Consider the following 18,389-nt stretch of genomic DNA (forward strand, 5'->3'; position numbering starts at 1 on the left):
TGCATGAAGAAAAAAAATTTAGGAGAAAGTGATGTGCCCAAACAAAGATAAGTTGTAAATACCCACACCCAGGTTTAAAATAAAAAAATCAAACACAGCAAGCTTAGAAGGGGAAAGGAAGGGAAAACAATTGTGCAAGCGAAATTATGAGTGAAGAATACTGTCACAAAAATGAATGTAACCTCCCCTATTTTAACAAAAGTTTTGGATTTACAAAGCAGGTAACAGCCCACTCCACTCTGTCAGTCAGACCACACTTAGAATAATGAATTCAGTTTCAGACCTCATACTCAGGAAGCAACAACTGAAAAAACACAGAGGACTGAAACCATGTCACATAAAAGTAACTTAAATACTTTCCAACTCTGAATGAGTCTATCAATTCGAAAGGTTTCTTTAGGGAGATTTTCGTGGGCATATTTGAGGAAATTTTTATGAAGGCTCAATAGTTACTGAGAACCTAACAATGGGATGTTTTGCTGTCCTTTGGCAAGTACAGGGAAAGCTAAAGCTATCTTTATTTACTGAGCTTTGTTCCAGCTACTGAGTTAGGACATTTTCTCATTTAATCCTCACAACTACTGATTAAGTAAATACTATTATCCCTGTTCTACAGATGAGAAAACTGAGGCTCAAAGAGGTTGAGTAAAAAAAAAAAAAAAAAAAAAAAAAAGGGGTTGAGTAAATTGACCAAGATCACAGGTCTAGCAGATGGCTGAATAAAAACCTGAACCCATATCTAACACCAAAGACCATGTTCTATACTATGCTGAATGCCTCCATAATAAAGACAGGTTTCTGCATATAAAAATATGCATTCTTGGAAATTAAAATAATCCTGAAACATTATTTTACATCTCTAAAGTAGTTCCCCCTCCAAAAAAATTCAAACATCCCTTAATAATGATTAGAGAATTAAATTAGCACTCATTCATAGTATTCTATGGCACAATTCTTAAAAAGTAATATGTGGAATTTGTGTAGCTCCAGAATGTTTATGTTTTCCTTTTCCACAAACACTAAAGAAAGCTTATAACCTTCATTCACTAAGCCTAATTCTGGCAATTTATTCCAAGGAAATAATTCAGCAGAGACAGAAATGTTCACTCACAAACACACATAGTATTATCTGTAAAAATTACAGAAGCAATCTAGATACCAAATATTTAAGGGTAAAATAAATTATGATATAGTCACACAAAGGAGTATTTATGTATTTCTTTTAAAATATAGTAATGAGGTTCATGTAGAAACACAGAAATGATGTCTATGCTTTAAATGAAAATAGCAAACCATGTATATAACTGTGTAAAAATATATGCATAAAAATAATAAAAGGTAATAAAAATAAAACAATATGTGTGTTATGGTGATGACATTATGCATGATTTTTTAATAGATCTTTATTGGAGTATAACTGCTTCACAATACTGTGTTAGTGTCTGTTGTACACCAAAGTACATGATTTTTAATTTCTTAAAATTGTCTTTAATGTTTCCACTCTATTGTTAACTGTCAAAAGCAGGTTATAAAATAATGATACTATTTTTATAAATTTCTAAGACTTGCTTTACCCATGCATATAGAAGGGGCCCGGCTCCTAAAGAGCTCATAATATACTTCAGGAGACAACATTTACATTTGTAGCAAGAAAAAAATTGTTATTTAAGACAAACAGTAACCACAGCTCTAAGAAAAATGGGAGGGAAAACAGTGAGGATGTATGGGGAAAGAGAATTCCAGGGAGGGGAATAGCAACTGCAAAAGCCCTAAAATGGAATGCCTGGCCAATGATGCTAATGTGCCCAAAGCTGAGAAGCTTAATTACAATAATTAAACAGTCAGTACCCAGTTACCCCCAGCATACCACAGACAGATGCACAGTTCTGAGAACATGACCTGCATCAGTTGGTTTCTGTATAGAGCTGCTTTTCCTGGCAAATCCTTTAAGGCCTTCTTTACCTATAGCTGCTTAAGCATCTCCTTTTTATTCTGAGGATCCATATGGCGATGAACCCTACAACATCCACTCATGGTTCATCCTAAGGGTCTCATGCAACTCCAGCCCCTCACCTGACACACGCCTGTACTTTGCAGAACATTCAGTGAGCCTGTGAAACTGAGAAAAGTGAAGCCAGCCCCTTCTAAAGCTTGATATGAAAGGAGCAGATCTCAAGAAGGAAAGCTGAATTCAGTATGCAGGAAAGCTGTAGGGAGGTTAGTGGGGAGAGAGTAAAGGGAGTAGAAGCTAGAGATATGAAAACATCCAAGGGGTACAGAAAAGACCCAGCAAGAGGCCACAGGGCTGAGGCTCAGGGGAAAATAGCCAACAAATTTCCAACAGTGGGAATGTACAAGAAACTTGTAAATAAAAGAACTTCTCCATTTTAAGCTGTTCCCTATGTTGCTATATAATCCCTGCCACTACTCCCAAATTTTCAGTAAAGCTCTACTACAAATACCTGCTTTGTGACTGATGCTTTGGAGGAATCAAGGCAGATACCAAAATGACAGGCTCAAGAGACAACATACAAGTGGGATCTAAAATAGAGCAGAAGCATAGAAGTAAGGCATGACTAAGAGAAACACAAGCTCCCTGAAACTCTCCAAAAATATTTGGTTATTCCTACCATCTATAGATTGGGGCTTTGAAAAAGGACGAAGGAGCACCCCATAAGCTGGTGGACATGGCTACACTCTGATGGCTAACAGCTAGATCATACCCAGTCAAACAATTAATAGATGAAAAAAGAAAAGTACCTAAATACATGGTTCATAAGATTAAAAGGGGGTTGTTTAAAATTACTTCATGGAAAAGGTGACCTTGACATAACCCTTAAAGGATAAGGGTTGAAGAACAGAGGATACAGGAAGAGATATTCCAGGTATGGCTAATATCATGAATAAGGCTCCAAACCCAGGAATGAGTGTGGCCTGTTCAGAAAACAGTGCAGAAACTGGCCTATTTGGAACAGAGAGTAGTCACTGGCAGGCAATGGAATAAAAGATTAGCCAGGTAAGGTGAGACCAGATAAAGGAAGGTTCTGAAATCCAGGAAGAGAAATCTGAACTTTGACAAGCATTCATGGGAAGAGAAAGAAAACTGCTTTGTTCTGTTTTTGTTCTTTGTTCGGTTTTTTTAAGATAATAAAATAGTTTGGCTATGTAGACTGGTCTCTTCCCTGCCTTCTAAAACTGGCCCACTGATTTCCTACCCTTCCCTACCCCCAGTTCCTGTTATATAATCTCAGGTACACAACTATGACTTCTCTGAAGATAATGCCTTTACTCATGTTTGTACTAGTACCCCATCTCCAACTGCCTGTCAGACAATTACCCTTAAAAATTCTTCAACTATCCTACATCATTTGTCCACCCTATAAATACTTACTGAATGTCTATGCTATGACATGTGCAAACTAGGAATTTAAAGATGACTCAGTCCATGCCCTCCAGAAACTCACAGTCTGATGCAGGTAGAAGCCAAGAAAATAAACTATCATACAGAGTGGTAACTAGAGTAGGGGAATGCTTAGAGCAGCCTGAGAGCAGAGGACAACAACATCAGTTTGGAGATCAGGAAAAGACAGGCAAGTGCTAACTGAACTGAGTCTTGAAGGAAAATAAACATCAAAGGGTGGGAAGAAGTGGTGTGGATGACAGTGATTACAATAAGACTGCAACAGCTGGGCAGAGCCTGTCCTACTCAGAGTGTGTTAATTCCATATGGCTGGCTTAGGAGAAGTAGCAAAGGACCAGATCATGAACATCATTCACTCATGCTAAGAATTTTGTATTTTAGAATAGCTGAAAGATTTTAATGAAGAAATAACATGATTATATTTGTGTTTGGACTGAAAGAGTAACACCAAGCTTCTTCCTCCCATAAAATGCAACCAAAATCTGATAAGGGCTGCTACTGACATTCAATTTATCTCCAGTTATTCATTCCTACCCTCTTTCTAGGCTTAGCTCACATCCTTCATAAAACCTTCCCTAACTCTTCCCAAACACATTAATCTCTTCTTTTTCAGAATTTTTAAGGCATGACTGCCTGTACACTGCATTGTCATCATCTTACATTTTTAACTAATTCACACTTAAAGATGTCATATTTTTTAATGTATGTGTAACACACACACGCACACACACACCTCTCCATCCCACAGCACCTAGTAATACAACATTCTGAAACAGATACTTCCTTTGAACTGAAAAACATGGTCTCCTTTATCCATGAGTAAAAAGATTCCACTATTCCCCATATAAATAATAAGCAAAATAAGATGTACGATTAAGCAAAACTAAGGTGAAAAAGGTTAGTACGGTGGTCATGTAGAATGAATACAAGAGAACTTTCTGGGGAGATGAAAATGTTCTAATTTATGAAAGGGATGTGTTATACTATTGTATCCATTTATTTTAAAAATGTACAAGATGTGTACCGTTCAATATACATAAATTTTCCCTAAAAATCTGTAAAAATAAGGGGTGGGGAGCAAGGAGCTATAAGAAACAAGAATGGTAAAATGTTAATGGTACTTCTTGTGTGAAGTGTATAGGAGGTCATTATATTATTCTGCTTACTTTGAATATGTGTGAAATTTTCCATAATAAAAAGTATATTTCACCCAGTCAAATCATATATAACTAAAAAATTACTCAGAACATTAAATTACTCATTCTCCCAATGTCTGGAATAAAATGACACTGTAACTTTTAAAGTGATTTTATTGTCTTTATTAACTATCTGGTTCTAAGGAATATCTTCTAAGACAAATCTACTGTCAATAGCATAGACAAATAAAGGTCAAGCAGTCACAGGTTCCTTAATTAGGCACTAGATAGTAAAATTAATTAGCCCTGTTACCAAAGCTACCCGAAAAGACAGTAAAATATAAAGTTAGAATTTTCTGATCTTCAAACTATGATGCCAAAGATAGCAACTGAAAGATATCCAAATGATTATGGAAGTATATTATCTACAAAGATAGATTTGACACCATTCTTAATGGTTTTATAGTAATTCAACCATTTTACCTCAGTAATTTAAACATCATGCTTATCTGCTCATAATTTGCATTCTCCTGCCAAAAACTAATGTGTAAAATGAAGATTTTCCTCACTACTGCCAGTGCAAAAGATTAACAACAATCTTTTGTTCAGTAAATTAACTGTTGCATAATTTAATCCCCCCAAAAGTTTACAAAGTTTCTCAAAAAGAGGTTTGTAAAGCATTTTATATAATAATGAACACTTAAATTATTTAATAAAACTCATTGCATTATACCATCTTGCTATTATTGCTACTATTTCCCATTAGATTATGTTTAAAATTTCCCTCACTCAATAATCTATGGCCTTATTAATCAGTAACTACTTTAGCTGTGACTAGAAGGGACTTGAAGAGAGCTTCTGGGTTGCTGATAATATTTTTATCTGGGTGCAGATGAGGGTGATGATTACATGAGTGAGTTCTATTTGTGAAAACTCTTCAAGCTCTACACTTATGTGTATTTTTCTACAAGTATGCAATACTCCAATAAAACAAAGTTTTTAATTAAAAAAATCATAAAAGCAAGCCAGAGCTGTTAGGGCTGTCCTCAAATCCCCCTCTCCCATACTAAAACACCTGTTCTATGCACTAAAACACTTGCCTGCAAAAATGTAATTCAAAGTTATTTTATAGCATTCAGCATTTTCTATTGGCATATTCCCAGATAACTTCCATTTGCAACTGGGAGATCAGAAAACACACAATCTAACAGAAAATTTTGTTTATATTTTCCAGAATAAATCATTTTAAAAGCAAACTGAAGAGAAGAAAAATGAATAGGTACTGTACTGTCCTGACAAAGAAGCAAATCATTTTCAACTTTGTTAAGCAGATTTAGGAACGAAAAGAAAGACCACTGCTTCAGACTAATAAGATAAAGAAGCCAGGGGAAGGTTAGTAAGAAATTCATGGGAAGGAAGGCCACTTGTCAACGTTTTAGTCCAAAATCTACTACTAATAAGATATATTAGGCGAATCAAAACAGAAGGCAACAGTACCTGCCCAAAGAAATAAAATGGATGAAAGCACTATGCTAAGATTTAATATGAAATATCCAATAGTAGCAAGAATGCTTGGGAAGTAGCCTTTTCTCATTCATTTGCTGAAGCAAAGTGACTCCCAGCAAATAAAAAATTATGTCTTGTAACGCCACAACAGTAACTCAATTCTCTCTCTTCCTTCTCTAATCTTATAATCTCCCAAAGTTAAATTTAAACATTAAAATTCTCGAGGGAGAAGCAGCGGAATATAATCTAAAGGGATCTGGACCCTTATCTAGAACACACTTTCACGTTCCACCTGCGAGTCAGGGAAACGAAACTTGCCCTCCAAATACCTCGGAACCGATTCAGCTTTTCCGATGAAATGCTAGAGCGTTCACTGACCAACTCGAAGGGAACACCACTTTAGAAAGCAACTTTGCCAAGTGGACCCAGGATAGTTCACACGAACCATCCTCGCGACTTTCAACAGCAACTACTAAGGAATCGTGCCAAACCTCACTCATCCTATGACTGAGACAACAGCCTCCAGCCTGGTGAGTCCAATCCCCATCCTCAAATCACACATACACGTCCACAAAGCAAATCCACGGTCTGTCAGGAGATGAGATGGCAAAACAAGAATACACTCATAAAGCTGATGCAAAAAGGAGGTGGTGGTGTTGATGCAAAAAAGGGGAGGACATCAGGGGCGACGGCCTCGGGGCAGAGGCACGGGTTTGCTAGCGGGCGCAGGAAAAAGATTCGCACACCCGGGGGCAGAGTGAGCAGCCGGACAGGCCGGCGGAGCGCAGGGAGCACGGGGGACGCCCGCGCCGCGGGGACACCGGACATCCTGACATTGGAGGCTGGCAGCGGCCGCAGCCGGCCCCCTCTCCGCTTGACCCCGCGGGGCAAAGGGACTCGTCCGCCGGGCGAAGAAGAAGACAGCGTGGGGAGCTCACGTTCGGGCCCGGGAAGGCGGCGCGGCCACACGGGCCTTCTTACCCGTGCAGGCCGAGGGCGCGGCGCCGCCTGTGGAGCAGGCAAAGCAGCAGGAACGCGGCCCCCGCCAGCGAGGAGTTACGCACGGTCAGGTACTTGCTGAAGGCCGCCATAGCACAGCCTGTGCTAGCGAGACGGGGACAGGAACGGGGACGCGGCGGCGACTACCGTGGTGCAGGAAGCGCGGGGGAGACTGGGAGGAGAGGAGTGCGCGGGGGGCGGGCGGTGCCAGCCGCGCAGGACCGCCCCCTGGCGCGCGCCGCCTCACCGGCCGCGCGCCGGAGCCCACCTCGGACTTTGGCTCGTGGGGAGCGCGCGCGGGCGCCACGGAGGCTGGAAAAGTCCCGGGACGCGCTCTGCGCACGCGTGGACCCTCGCAGGGTCTCCGGGAACGCGGGCTCAGAGACGGCCCTGGGCCTCCCTCCGCTACTCCTGGCTACTGCTGGCTCACTGTGTCGCCTCTGCCTCACCGCTACCCCCCACCTCCGCGCGCACACACGCGCAGGCTTTCACAAGAACTGGAAAAGCGATCCTGGCCTGCGCCTGGGGCTTGGTGGGACCTGTCACTCCACCTCCAGGATGGGCTGTTACCACCCTCTTAAAGGAGCCAGGAAGAAGGGAAACGGCCCCGTCACAGAGTATTTACACAAAACTGAGGGCACAGTAATCCTTTAGATGAAAACAGTTGTCGGGAACTCTCCGAGGTGTACGGAAATGTGGAAAGAATGACTACAAATCAAAAACCCTTTTGCCAAGCCGGTGTTTTCTAAACCATAGATTATAATCTCTAGGGGATTGTGATATTGGTTTGATAGATGGAGACCACCACTTTTTTTTAATGAAATCTAGAAGAATAGAACACAATATAACAATCTCAGAGTGCATTACATGTAAAGGAGTTGTTTTGAGAAATTTTTATACCAGTCTTTTATATCTGTGTCCCGAGGAGTGATACAAAATGTATTTCTTAATGTGGATCTGATCAAACAAAAAGTTTGAGAAACACTGTTCTTTGCAGAGGGACATTCAGACATAACAAGAGTGCATTGTATTAATGCTGGCCTTACTCTCAGAATCAGAAGGGCATTACAGATTACAGCATTCTTCTGTCAGGCCCTATGATACAGAATTTCTTATCCTTAGCATTTAGACTCGGGTATGTACAGTGACTAGCGAGTCCCTGTCTTTAGTTGAGGAAACGAGAAAAAAGCAAGTGTGTCAGTCAGAAAATAAGTACATAAAACCTTGCATAATACACATATTAAAGTAGCCCATTTTAAAGTAGCCCACAAAACAGTGGTTTCCTAGATGTTTTCGCAATATAAATTGGTAGTTGCCTAATAAAGATTACAAGAGTCACTCAGGAAGACAAGAGGGAAAGTTACTAATTCACTAATAAATTGCATAGTACTGTGAAAGTGTTAGGGACCTTGGGAGAAAGTGACTGTATCATCTTGGAGTTTGTAGCACTGAAGGAAGGGCATGCAAGGTTAGTCCAAAACATGTCTAATTAGTAAATAGATTATATTTCAAAGAAAAGATATATTTAGGAAGTAGACTATAGTTCAGAGGAAAGATAAGAATGACTCATTGGGCAAGATATTCTAAAAGATACCCTTGTTCAAGGAGCATGAGTGATTCTTAAAAAATGAAATTAGTTAATAATGAGCTCAAATAATTTTAGTTGTTCATAAAGCCCATCATATAAAGACCACCAGGGACAAACCTGTAACCCAACAAAGTTAGGTTTATTAACTTGCTACAGCAAAGGAAACCACACAGCAGAAGAAGCAGAGGAATTGTGGGTATGTCTCCAAAAAAGGGAGGAAATGGGGATCATTATGGTATCAGGGGAAGGGAAAAGTTTAGGTAGACTCTAAATAAAACAGTACTTAATAGCCTCAGAGCAAATCAGATCTGTATGTAAAGGGGTTAATATCAGACCTGGGTTGAGAAGCAGACTAGTGGTTCTATTTTCTTGAAAGATAAATTTAAGATTAATGTAGAGTATTGTGTCCAAACCCCCGCACTGAAAATTGAAGCCAATTCTCTAAATCAAAGTTACCTGGAAGGTATACATCCCCCAGGCAAGAAAGGAATGTTCTGTTCTCACTAATATGAGTTCCAAGCAATGAAGTTTCTGTCAACCTAGGATTTTAGAGAAGGTTCCTTAGCACTGTGTCCTTTGATAATTAACCAAAGCAATTTTTCAGATTTATACTTTATAATACTAAATGATTTTTTTAAGTGTGAATTAATTGGGAGATCTTCAGGAGCTCTGATTTTTAAAGAATTTGAACTATTGGGAATAGGGAGGAGAGGGGCATATTGAGCTAGGGAATCTAGAAAGCCTCTTGAAGAGATGTTGTGACAGCCAGCCTCCAACACTGTCCCAGATGATCCTTGCTTCCTGGTATTTATGCCTTTGTGTAATCTCCCTCATGCTAGGACTGATCTGTGTAACCGAAAGAGTATGGCAAAAGTGATGGTATGTGACTTCTGAAACCAGATCATAAAAGGCATCGTGGTTCCCGCCTTGGTCTCTCAGATTGCTGCTGCTGGGGAAGCCAGCTGCCGCAGAGAACAAATAGCCCTAGGGAAGAACTGAGGACTCCTACCAAGAGCCAGCACCAGGTTCCCAGCCTAGGAAGGAGATCTGCCATCCCCAGTCAAGCCTCAGATGACTGCAGCCTCATGAGCCATCCCAAGCCAGAACACTCAACCAAGACACTCCTAAATTCCTGACTCACACAAACTGTAGGAAATAATAAATGCTGGTCGTTGCTTTAGACTACTAAATTTTGGAGTAATATGTTATGCAACTGATGTGATTTGGGCCAGGCTTTGAAAAATGGATGGAAGGAAAGGGCTTTAGGAGAAGATATAATAGGAGCAAAGCTACAGAGACAAGAAAGTACAAAGCAGATTCAGGAAGATGATTAACTCTGGTGTGGATGGAGGTTCAAGAAGGGGTGTGAAATGAGAGAAAAGGATGAAATGTTTAATGGAAGATCTAAAACACTAAGTTAACCAGGTGGGATTTTATTCTGCATGTAAGAGGGAGTATTGCAGGTTTGGGGGAAGGGTAGTGAACTCAGCTATCATTTAAGAAAGACCATGCTAGTGGCAGTGTGTAGGACAGATTGAAGGAGCGAAACATCAAGTAGAGAAACCAGTTTGAACACTCTTGAAATAATCTAGGTAAAATGTTGTGGGCATCTGAGAGAGTGCAGCGCAGAGCAAACAGGAAGGAAAGGACTTTGTGGATTCAAATTGGGTGGGGATGGGTGAGATCATTACTTAGTAGGAAGAAAAATTTTTTATTAACTCTGAAATTTCCTGGTTGAGTGCCTGAGAGGATAATAATATTTACCAGAGAGCAGGGGCACAGAAATGGCACATGCTTGTCAGGAAAGATATTGAGATGCAGATGAATAAATTTCTCACTGGTTTCTCATCACCAAGATAAACCCCAAGATCCTTAGCATCTTACAGAAAGGCAGTTATGATATAAGCTCTGCCTACCTCTCTGAATTCCTAACTTGGCACTCTTCCCCTCCAATAGGTATATTCTACCGCTGCCCCAGGACACACTTCTATTCCCCTCTGTGGTTTTCCCTCAAGTATGCTATTCCTTCTACCTGAAATACCAATCCCGTTCTGCCCTAACATCCTTTAAGATGAAGCTTTGATGGTCTCCGACCCCAAACTGTTTTCTGACTACTTCCCCCCACTGCCACCCCCACTCCCTGCAAAGTTAATCACCCCCCCCCTTTGTACTACTTATGTTCATATTTAATTCTATTAATGTATAGTAGGGTGTCAGGGAGGCAGATCTTAAAACTTTTTTAAAGAGAAACAGCCAATCATTTCTCTGACAAGGTAAACACCTCTAGTTACAAGGAACAGTTCATCTTCACTTAGAAAAGAAACACTTGAGAAGCCCTTCTTACTGACACATTTATAGGAGAGTTTGGTACCCATTGGATTGGGGAAAGTATGTAACAGGACATCTGGACAAGACCATTCCTCCAAATAACCCTAGTTAGCCCAAATTGGTAATGTGAAAATTTGCCTAGGATTGCCTTCTGGGAAGAAAGACTGAGATGTCAACCTCTTTCCTTTTGAGGTTCCATATTATTAGAACCTTCTGATAGACTGAGATAGTCCTGTCTCATAAGCTCGGGATCCTAAAGAGAAACTCCCAGGGGAAATAGGAAGCCTGGGCTGGCGAACTAGCTCAAAAACAGCCTCATGGCCACAAGGAGAACTGGTTCCAGCACAGTACTTGGCTAAGTCATGAAAGCCATCCAAATTCAGCCATCTAGGAATACCCGCGTTCTTTGGGAACAGCATCCAAGCGTACAAAAACTTTGGGAGTCCATGCTTCAGCCACTCTACAAGCTGTGCACCCAGGACAACATGACGGGAGCAAGGATGCTGAGGAGAGCCAACTTGCAATGGCAACAGCAGCTAGTACCCAAAGAGTTTTGGCAGTAGTTCCCTCTCTTACCTGGAGATGGACAACTTTTAATTCTCTGGGCTAAATTACTGCTTGTGGTTTATGCTGAATTAGGTGAGAAAAGCAGCCTCAAGGGTAAGACACAGGTTTTCCTAATAAGGACCTAAATTGAGCAATTAATTGGAAAAATAAATGATATGAAATGATATGTGACTATTACCCCAAACTGATGGAGCAGGTCATACTGATTAAAAGCATTCACACACACAGTTGTGCGTTTTGTTTCTTTAGAATAGATATATCCTTAGGCCCTATGTACTGTTGGCACACAGCAAATGTTTGTTAACCTGAACAAATATTTTGGAGTGTTAAGAGGAATGCCAAGGGCTTCCCTGGTGGCGCAGTGGTTGAGAGTCCGCCTGCCGATGCAGGGGACACGGGTTCGTGCCCCGGTCCGGGAAGATCCCACGTGCCACGGAGCGGCTAGTCCCGTGAGCCATGGCCGCTGAGCCTGCGCGTCCGGAGCCTGTGCTTTGCGATGGGAGAGGCCACAACAGTGAGAGGTCCGCATACTGCAAAAAAAAAACAAAACAGAGGAATGCCAAGTGGAAATGCCCAGTAGGTAATCAAAAAATTAAGATCTAGTTCATAAGAAAAAAGATCAGTACTAAACATTTATTCATATGAAAATATTTGTTAATGACTTGCTATATGCCAGGAACTGAGGCCAGAGGTGAGTAAAAGAGAATAGTCCTAACCCAGAACAGTCTAGTAGGTGAACAGATATTAAGCAAATAATCAAATAAATATAAAATTCCAAATATAATAAGACTTTCAAACACACATTTACAAAAAATATACATGGATTTAGAGGTCTTCCATATACAAAACAGATGAATCCTTGGAACTGAATAAGAGTTAAAAAGAAGAATGGACAGTTGAGAAGTGGAGTGTAATTCTATGAAACACCTACATTTTAAGGATAAAGGAAGGAAAAGGAGCCAGGACAGTGAGACTACTTTAAAAGGTAGTATGGGAATGCAGAGACATGAGAATCAGAGAAGTCAAGATAAAAGACAGTTCCAGAAGGATATAGGAGCATTAATTCTGATCAGTAAATATTGGCGATACATTCCTTTGTGAAGCCTTTTCTGGACTCTGTTTTCCTCTCTTTGGTGTCCCCAATGCACACTGTTCTGATTTCTGGCACAACTCCTATAATGCTTATTTATTTAAATGGCAGTAACCATTACAAGGGAAGAAACCAAGTCTTATTTTTCTTTAATCCTGCATCATCTCAATAAAAAGAATTGGATCCATACCTCATACTCCAAGCAAAATAAAGAGAATAATTTCCAAATTGATCAAAAAATGAATAAAAAGAAATTTAAAGAAACTATAAAACTATTGGAAGGAAACATAAACTAATTCTTCATGAAATAATTATCTTATAACCTTGGCATGAGGAAGAGCTTTACAAGTATTAAAATCCAGAAACTGTAGAAGAAAATAATTGATGCTTGGCTACTAAAAATAATTTCTTCATGACAAAAAAACACAATAAACTGGGCAGAAAGAAAACTGTAGGAAAAAATTGCACTTTATTTCATAGACTAGTGGTTCATTTTCCTAAAAGTACATCAAATCAGTAAGAAAAAGACCATAGCTAAATAGAAAATGGGTAAATAATATGAAATATAGTTCATAGAATAAAAAATTAAAATTAATATGAAACGATGCTTTTTGTCACACATGATAAGTGATACAAAATAAAACTACACTAAAATACAATTTTCACCTACCAGATTGGCAAAGATCCCAAATTTTTAAAAACATACTATGAAATTTTTTAATTAATATTTCTGAGGGGCAGGTAAATTAGAGCAAACTATAAAATAATTGATCAAAAGCTTTAAAATAGTCACAAATGCACATACCCTATGACCTAGTAATTCACTTCAGGGAATTGATTTTGTAGTTGTACTCGCATACAAGTGAAATGTCATAGATATAATGCATCTTTGTAAAAGAAAGGAATTGGGAATATTCATTAATTCCTATCAGTGAAAGACTGGTTAAATAAATGTAATGGAATATTGTACATGCATTAAAATAATGAAGCAATTCTGTATGTACTACTATGGAATTATATCAAAATATAATATTAAGCAGAAAAAAAACAGGAGCAGAATAGTATGTGAAATGTGTTACCATTCATAAAAGGAGTGGAGAGGTGAGCAATATATACTTACTTGCTTATAGATGAATGTAACATCTTTGGAAGGATACTCATGAAGTTGATCATACTGACTAGTTTCAGGAAGGGTAAAATTGTGGTGAAAGGCAGGAAGAAATATTTGCACTGAATAAATGTGTACCTTTTATATTTTTCACCATGTGAATATATCAGAAAAATTTTAATGAAGTGAAATTCACGTAACATAAAATTGACTATTTTGAAGTCAACAATTCAGTGGCATTTAGTACATTCACAATATTATACAACTGCAGCCTGTATCTAGATCTAAAATATTTTCATCACCTCAAAAGAAAACCCCATACCCATTAAGCAGTTACTCTCCACTGTCCCCTCCCCTCAGCCTCTGGCAACCACCAATCTTCTTCCTCTATGGATTTATCTATTCTGGTCATATAAATGAAATCATACAATAAGTGACATTTTGTGTCTGGCTTCCTTTATATAGCATAATGTTTTCCAGGTTCATCCACATTGTAGCCTTCCTTTTTATGAGTGAACAATGGTACATTGTATGGATAGACCACATTTTATTTATCCACTCGTCAGCTAAGGACATTTGGATTCTTTCTACCTTTGGGCTACTGTGAATAGTGCTGCTATGAACATCCATGTACAAGTATTTGCTAGAGTACCTGTTTTCAATTCCTTTGGGTGTACACCAGGGAGTAAAATTGCTAGACATATAGTAATTCTATGCTTAAATTTTTTGAGGAGCCGCCAAACTGTTTTTCACAGCAACTGAACCATTTTGTGTTTCCACCAGCAATGACTGAGGGTTCCAATTCCTTGACATGCTCACCAACACCTGTTATTGTTTGGTTTTTTTGATTATAGCCATCCTAGTGAGTGTGAATACTCATTGTGGTAATGATTTGTATTTTCCTAGTGACTAATGATGGTGAGTACTTATTCATGTGCTTATTGGCCACTTGTGTATCTTCTTTGGAGAAAAGTCTGTTCAAGTCCTTTGTCCTTTTTAAAATTGGGTTGTTTTTGTTGTTGAGTTTTAGGAGTTCTTTATATATTCTGGATACTAGATCTTTATCAGATATATGATTTGCAAGTAGTTTCTCTCATTCTTTAGGTTGTCTTTTCACTTTCTTGATCATGTCCCTTAATGCACATTAGTTTTTAATTGTGACCAAGTCCAGTTTATCTGTTTTTTCTGTTGTTGCTTATGCTTTTGGAGACATATCTAAGAATCTATTGCCAAATCCAAGGTCATGAAGATTTATCTGTTATATCTTCTTCTAAGTGTTTTATTGTTTTAGCTCTTATATTTAGACCTTTGATCCATTTTTAGTTAATTTTTGCATATGGTATGAAGTTGTCTAATTTTCTTCTTTTCTGTGTGGATATCCAGTTATCCCAGAACTATTTTTGAACATATTATATTTTTAAATGAAACTTAAGTATAAAACAAATAGATAAACTTAGTCTTTTCAGGCTTTCCTCCTTTTGGGGGCATAAAAGTTTTGGGGTCTCATACATCACTAAGGAATTGTAGAGGCCCCTTCATTTATCAGTTCTCTGACTGTACTAGCTGTGACTGAAGCATCATTGTCTCAGCCTGCACAGTTCCTTCCATGCCAGGAGATTTTGGATGAGGCTAGGATCTTCCAACCTAGCATTTAGCTGACCTGGTACACTCTGCAGCTAAAGAACCCCTCTCTCCTCCTGTCTCAGGCAAGATCTTTTTATTCTCTTCAAACCCCAGTCTCAGTTTAAGCTTTGACAATCAAAAGTCATAAAGCCATCCTACCAAGCCCAGCTGAAACAATGAAGCATAGAGCTTGCTCCATGAATGGGAAAGGGAAAGGGGAAATGATAGGGAGAAAACATAAACTGATATTATGCTGCTACCCATGTATTGGGAACCTACTTACAAGAAATTTGAAAGCAAATAAGATAGTCCCCACGCTCTTGAAATTAACAATGTAAGGACAAACACAGGCTAGGGAGTTATAAGGCGCCAAGTTTCTGATAACATTTATTTCTGTATTTACTTTTACATTTACATTCTCTTCAGTTTCTCTGTCTGGTCCACTGTGCCCCACACTTGCATGCTCAGTTCCAATCATTTTAAAGCAAATCCTGATTCAAATAGTAGTTACAGTATTGATGCCCTATCTGACAGGCTAAATTCTCAGTCATCCACTTGTATATGGGATCCAGTCAACCAGACACAGCTCCTGGGCCTCAGTAAAGCAAAGTTTGATTCATTATTCAGCTGAATACCACCATCTCTCTTTTAGGACTAATGTGCTGCCCTGACCCCGGCTGGGACTGGACACTATGCTGAGTCTTCTCAGGCCTCCTTCACAAAAATAGAACTTTGCACAATTACATGGCCAGCCTAGGATCCTGCTCCCCAGTCTCTTTATATGACTATTGGCCATTGTCTGATTCCTGGATTCTCTACCACTCTGTGCTATCCACCAGAATGGAAATTTAAAAGGCTGCTAAAATTTGGTGTGTCAGAAAAACCATAATAAAGCCAGAAAGATATGAAATAAAAAAGCTATAAAAAGGCCCATGAAGTCTTTACTATTTTCATTTATATAATTTTTCAAAAACTGAAAATGCATACTGTTTTACCAATATAGTTGACCCTTGAGCAACATGGGTTTGAACTGAGTGGGTCCACTTTCATACAAATTTTTCTCAGTGACTATAGTACCTGTATTTTCATTTTGCAGGTCTTTAAATTAACAAGTTTTGGGGAAAGTTTGTCTTCGATAAGGGGTCATAATATATGGAATCAAAAGAACTAGGGTTTGAGTCCTGATTCTATCCAAACTGTTTCACCTTTCATCTCAGGTGAGTCATTGATCAATTCCTTTGTTTTTGAGGCAGAGAAAGCAGCACTGATTTTCAGCTGGGCAGGGGGGTCAGTGCCCCTAACTTCCACATTATTCAACGGTCAACTGTGTAGCTGTATATTGTAGTGATAAATTGTGAGATAAGAAAAATATAAATTGGCTTATAATAAAATTGCAGATATAAATTAATTCATCCTATGTTGTCTCAATTGCCTATTCATAAAATGTTTCAAAGATCTATCAGTGATCTTTAGGGAAAAAGGACTGAAACATAAAACATTTATAACTATAAGGTGACTTATTTAATGTAAAAATGAGCATAGGCAAAAATGCCTTAGAAGTTTCAAAAAGGTGCAGAATAATATGAATGGAATTAGTATGGTGAAAAGTTCTCTGTTCTCTGAATGTTCCTTTTATAGACTCTTATTCTTACATGATGGTTGTGGTATCATTTCTTATCTCTCTAAGACTATGAATGATAGTCATTTTTAAGTTGTCTTCTCTCTGCACACTCTGTTTTCTCCAAGTTATTATTATTTTTAAAATTTATTTATTTAATTTATTTGTTTTTGGCTGCGTGGAGTCTTCGTTGCTCGTGTAGGCTTTTCTCTAGTTGCGGCAAGCGGGGGCTACTCTTCGTTGCGGTGCGCGGGCTTCTCATTGCAGTGGCTTCTCTTGTTGTGGAGCACAGGCTCTAGGCACGCAGCCTTCAGGAGTTGTGGCACGCAGGCTCAGTAGTTGTGACGCACGGGCTTAGTTGCTCCGCGGCATGTGGGATCTTCCCGGACCAGGGCTTGAACCCATGTCCCCTGGTTTGGCAGGTGGATTCTTAACCACTGCGCCACCAGGGAAGCCCGCAAGTTGTTATTTCTATCATGCCTTTATCTTCCACTTAGGAGATTTTCCTTGGATGTCTAATAATCCTTGATTGTGTGCTCATGATCCTTGATTGTGTGGAACAATTTTTAAAGCCTAAAAATTAGCACTGATTAAAAAGAAAAATACCACCAACATGCAGGTATTTTACTTTATTCAACTGACTTAGTTTACTTTATGTACTTTATGCCTTCGTGTCTATTCCTATATTTACTTGGGTCCTACTTTGTGAAACAGGTTCAAGAAGATGATTATTTAAATCATAATGATAACTATGAGGGGGAAAACTATAAAAAGGTAAGCATGAGCAGAAGATTCTAAAGCTACAGTGGACCTTTTTTTTTGATGCTAACGCTTTTTTAAAATTGAAGTATAGCTGATTTACAATGTTGTGCTAGTTTCAGGTGTATAGCAAGTGATTCAGTTATACATGTATCTATATCTATTCTTTTTCAGATTCTTTTCCCTTATAGGTTATTACAGAATATTGAGTAAAGTTCCCTGTGCTATACAGTAGGTCCTTGTTGATTATCTATTTTATATATAGTAGTATGTGTATGTTAATCCCAAACTCCTAATTTATCCCTCCCCCTTATTTCCCCTTTGGTAACCATAAGTTTGCTTTCTATGTTTGTGGGTCTATTTGTTTTGTATATAAGTTCATTTGTATCACTTTTTTTTAGAGTCCACATATAAATGATATCATATGATATTTGTCTTTGTCTGTCTTACTTCACCTAGTATGATAATCTCTAGGTCCATCCATGTTGCTGCAAATTATATAATTTCATTCTTTTTATGGCTGAGTAATATTCCATTGTGTATATATACCACATCTTCTTTATCCATTCATCTGTCGATGGCTAGGTCCATCCATGTTGCTGCAAATTATATAATTTCATTCTTTTTATGGCTGAGTAATATTCCA

At 38.8% G+C, this 18,389-nt stretch overlaps 1 protein-coding gene across 3 annotated transcripts in view; it reads right to left on the reverse strand.

Moving 5' to 3' along the window:
* Positions 1-7,278, reverse strand: part of ABCD3 (ATP binding cassette subfamily D member 3) — an 89,595-nt gene extending 82,317 nt beyond the window's left edge. Inside the window, exon 1 of one of the 3 annotated variants that reach the window (XM_028489109.2) lies at positions 7,045-7,278. In XM_028489109.2, the coding sequence (XP_028344910.1) occupies positions 7,045-7,154 (110 nt within the window). In that variant the 5' untranslated portion in view covers positions 7,155-7,278. The remainder of the gene's footprint in view (positions 1-7,044) is intronic. The other 2 variants (XM_024119742.3, XM_024119743.3) reach the window with 2 other exon arrangements.
* Between the last annotated feature and the right edge of the window lie 11,111 nt (positions 7,279-18,389).

Source organism: Physeter macrocephalus, chromosome 4 (assembly GCF_002837175.3).
Source record: "Physeter macrocephalus isolate SW-GA chromosome 4, ASM283717v5, whole genome shotgun sequence".
Lineage (NCBI taxonomy): Eukaryota > Metazoa > Chordata > Mammalia > Artiodactyla > Physeteridae > Physeter > Physeter macrocephalus.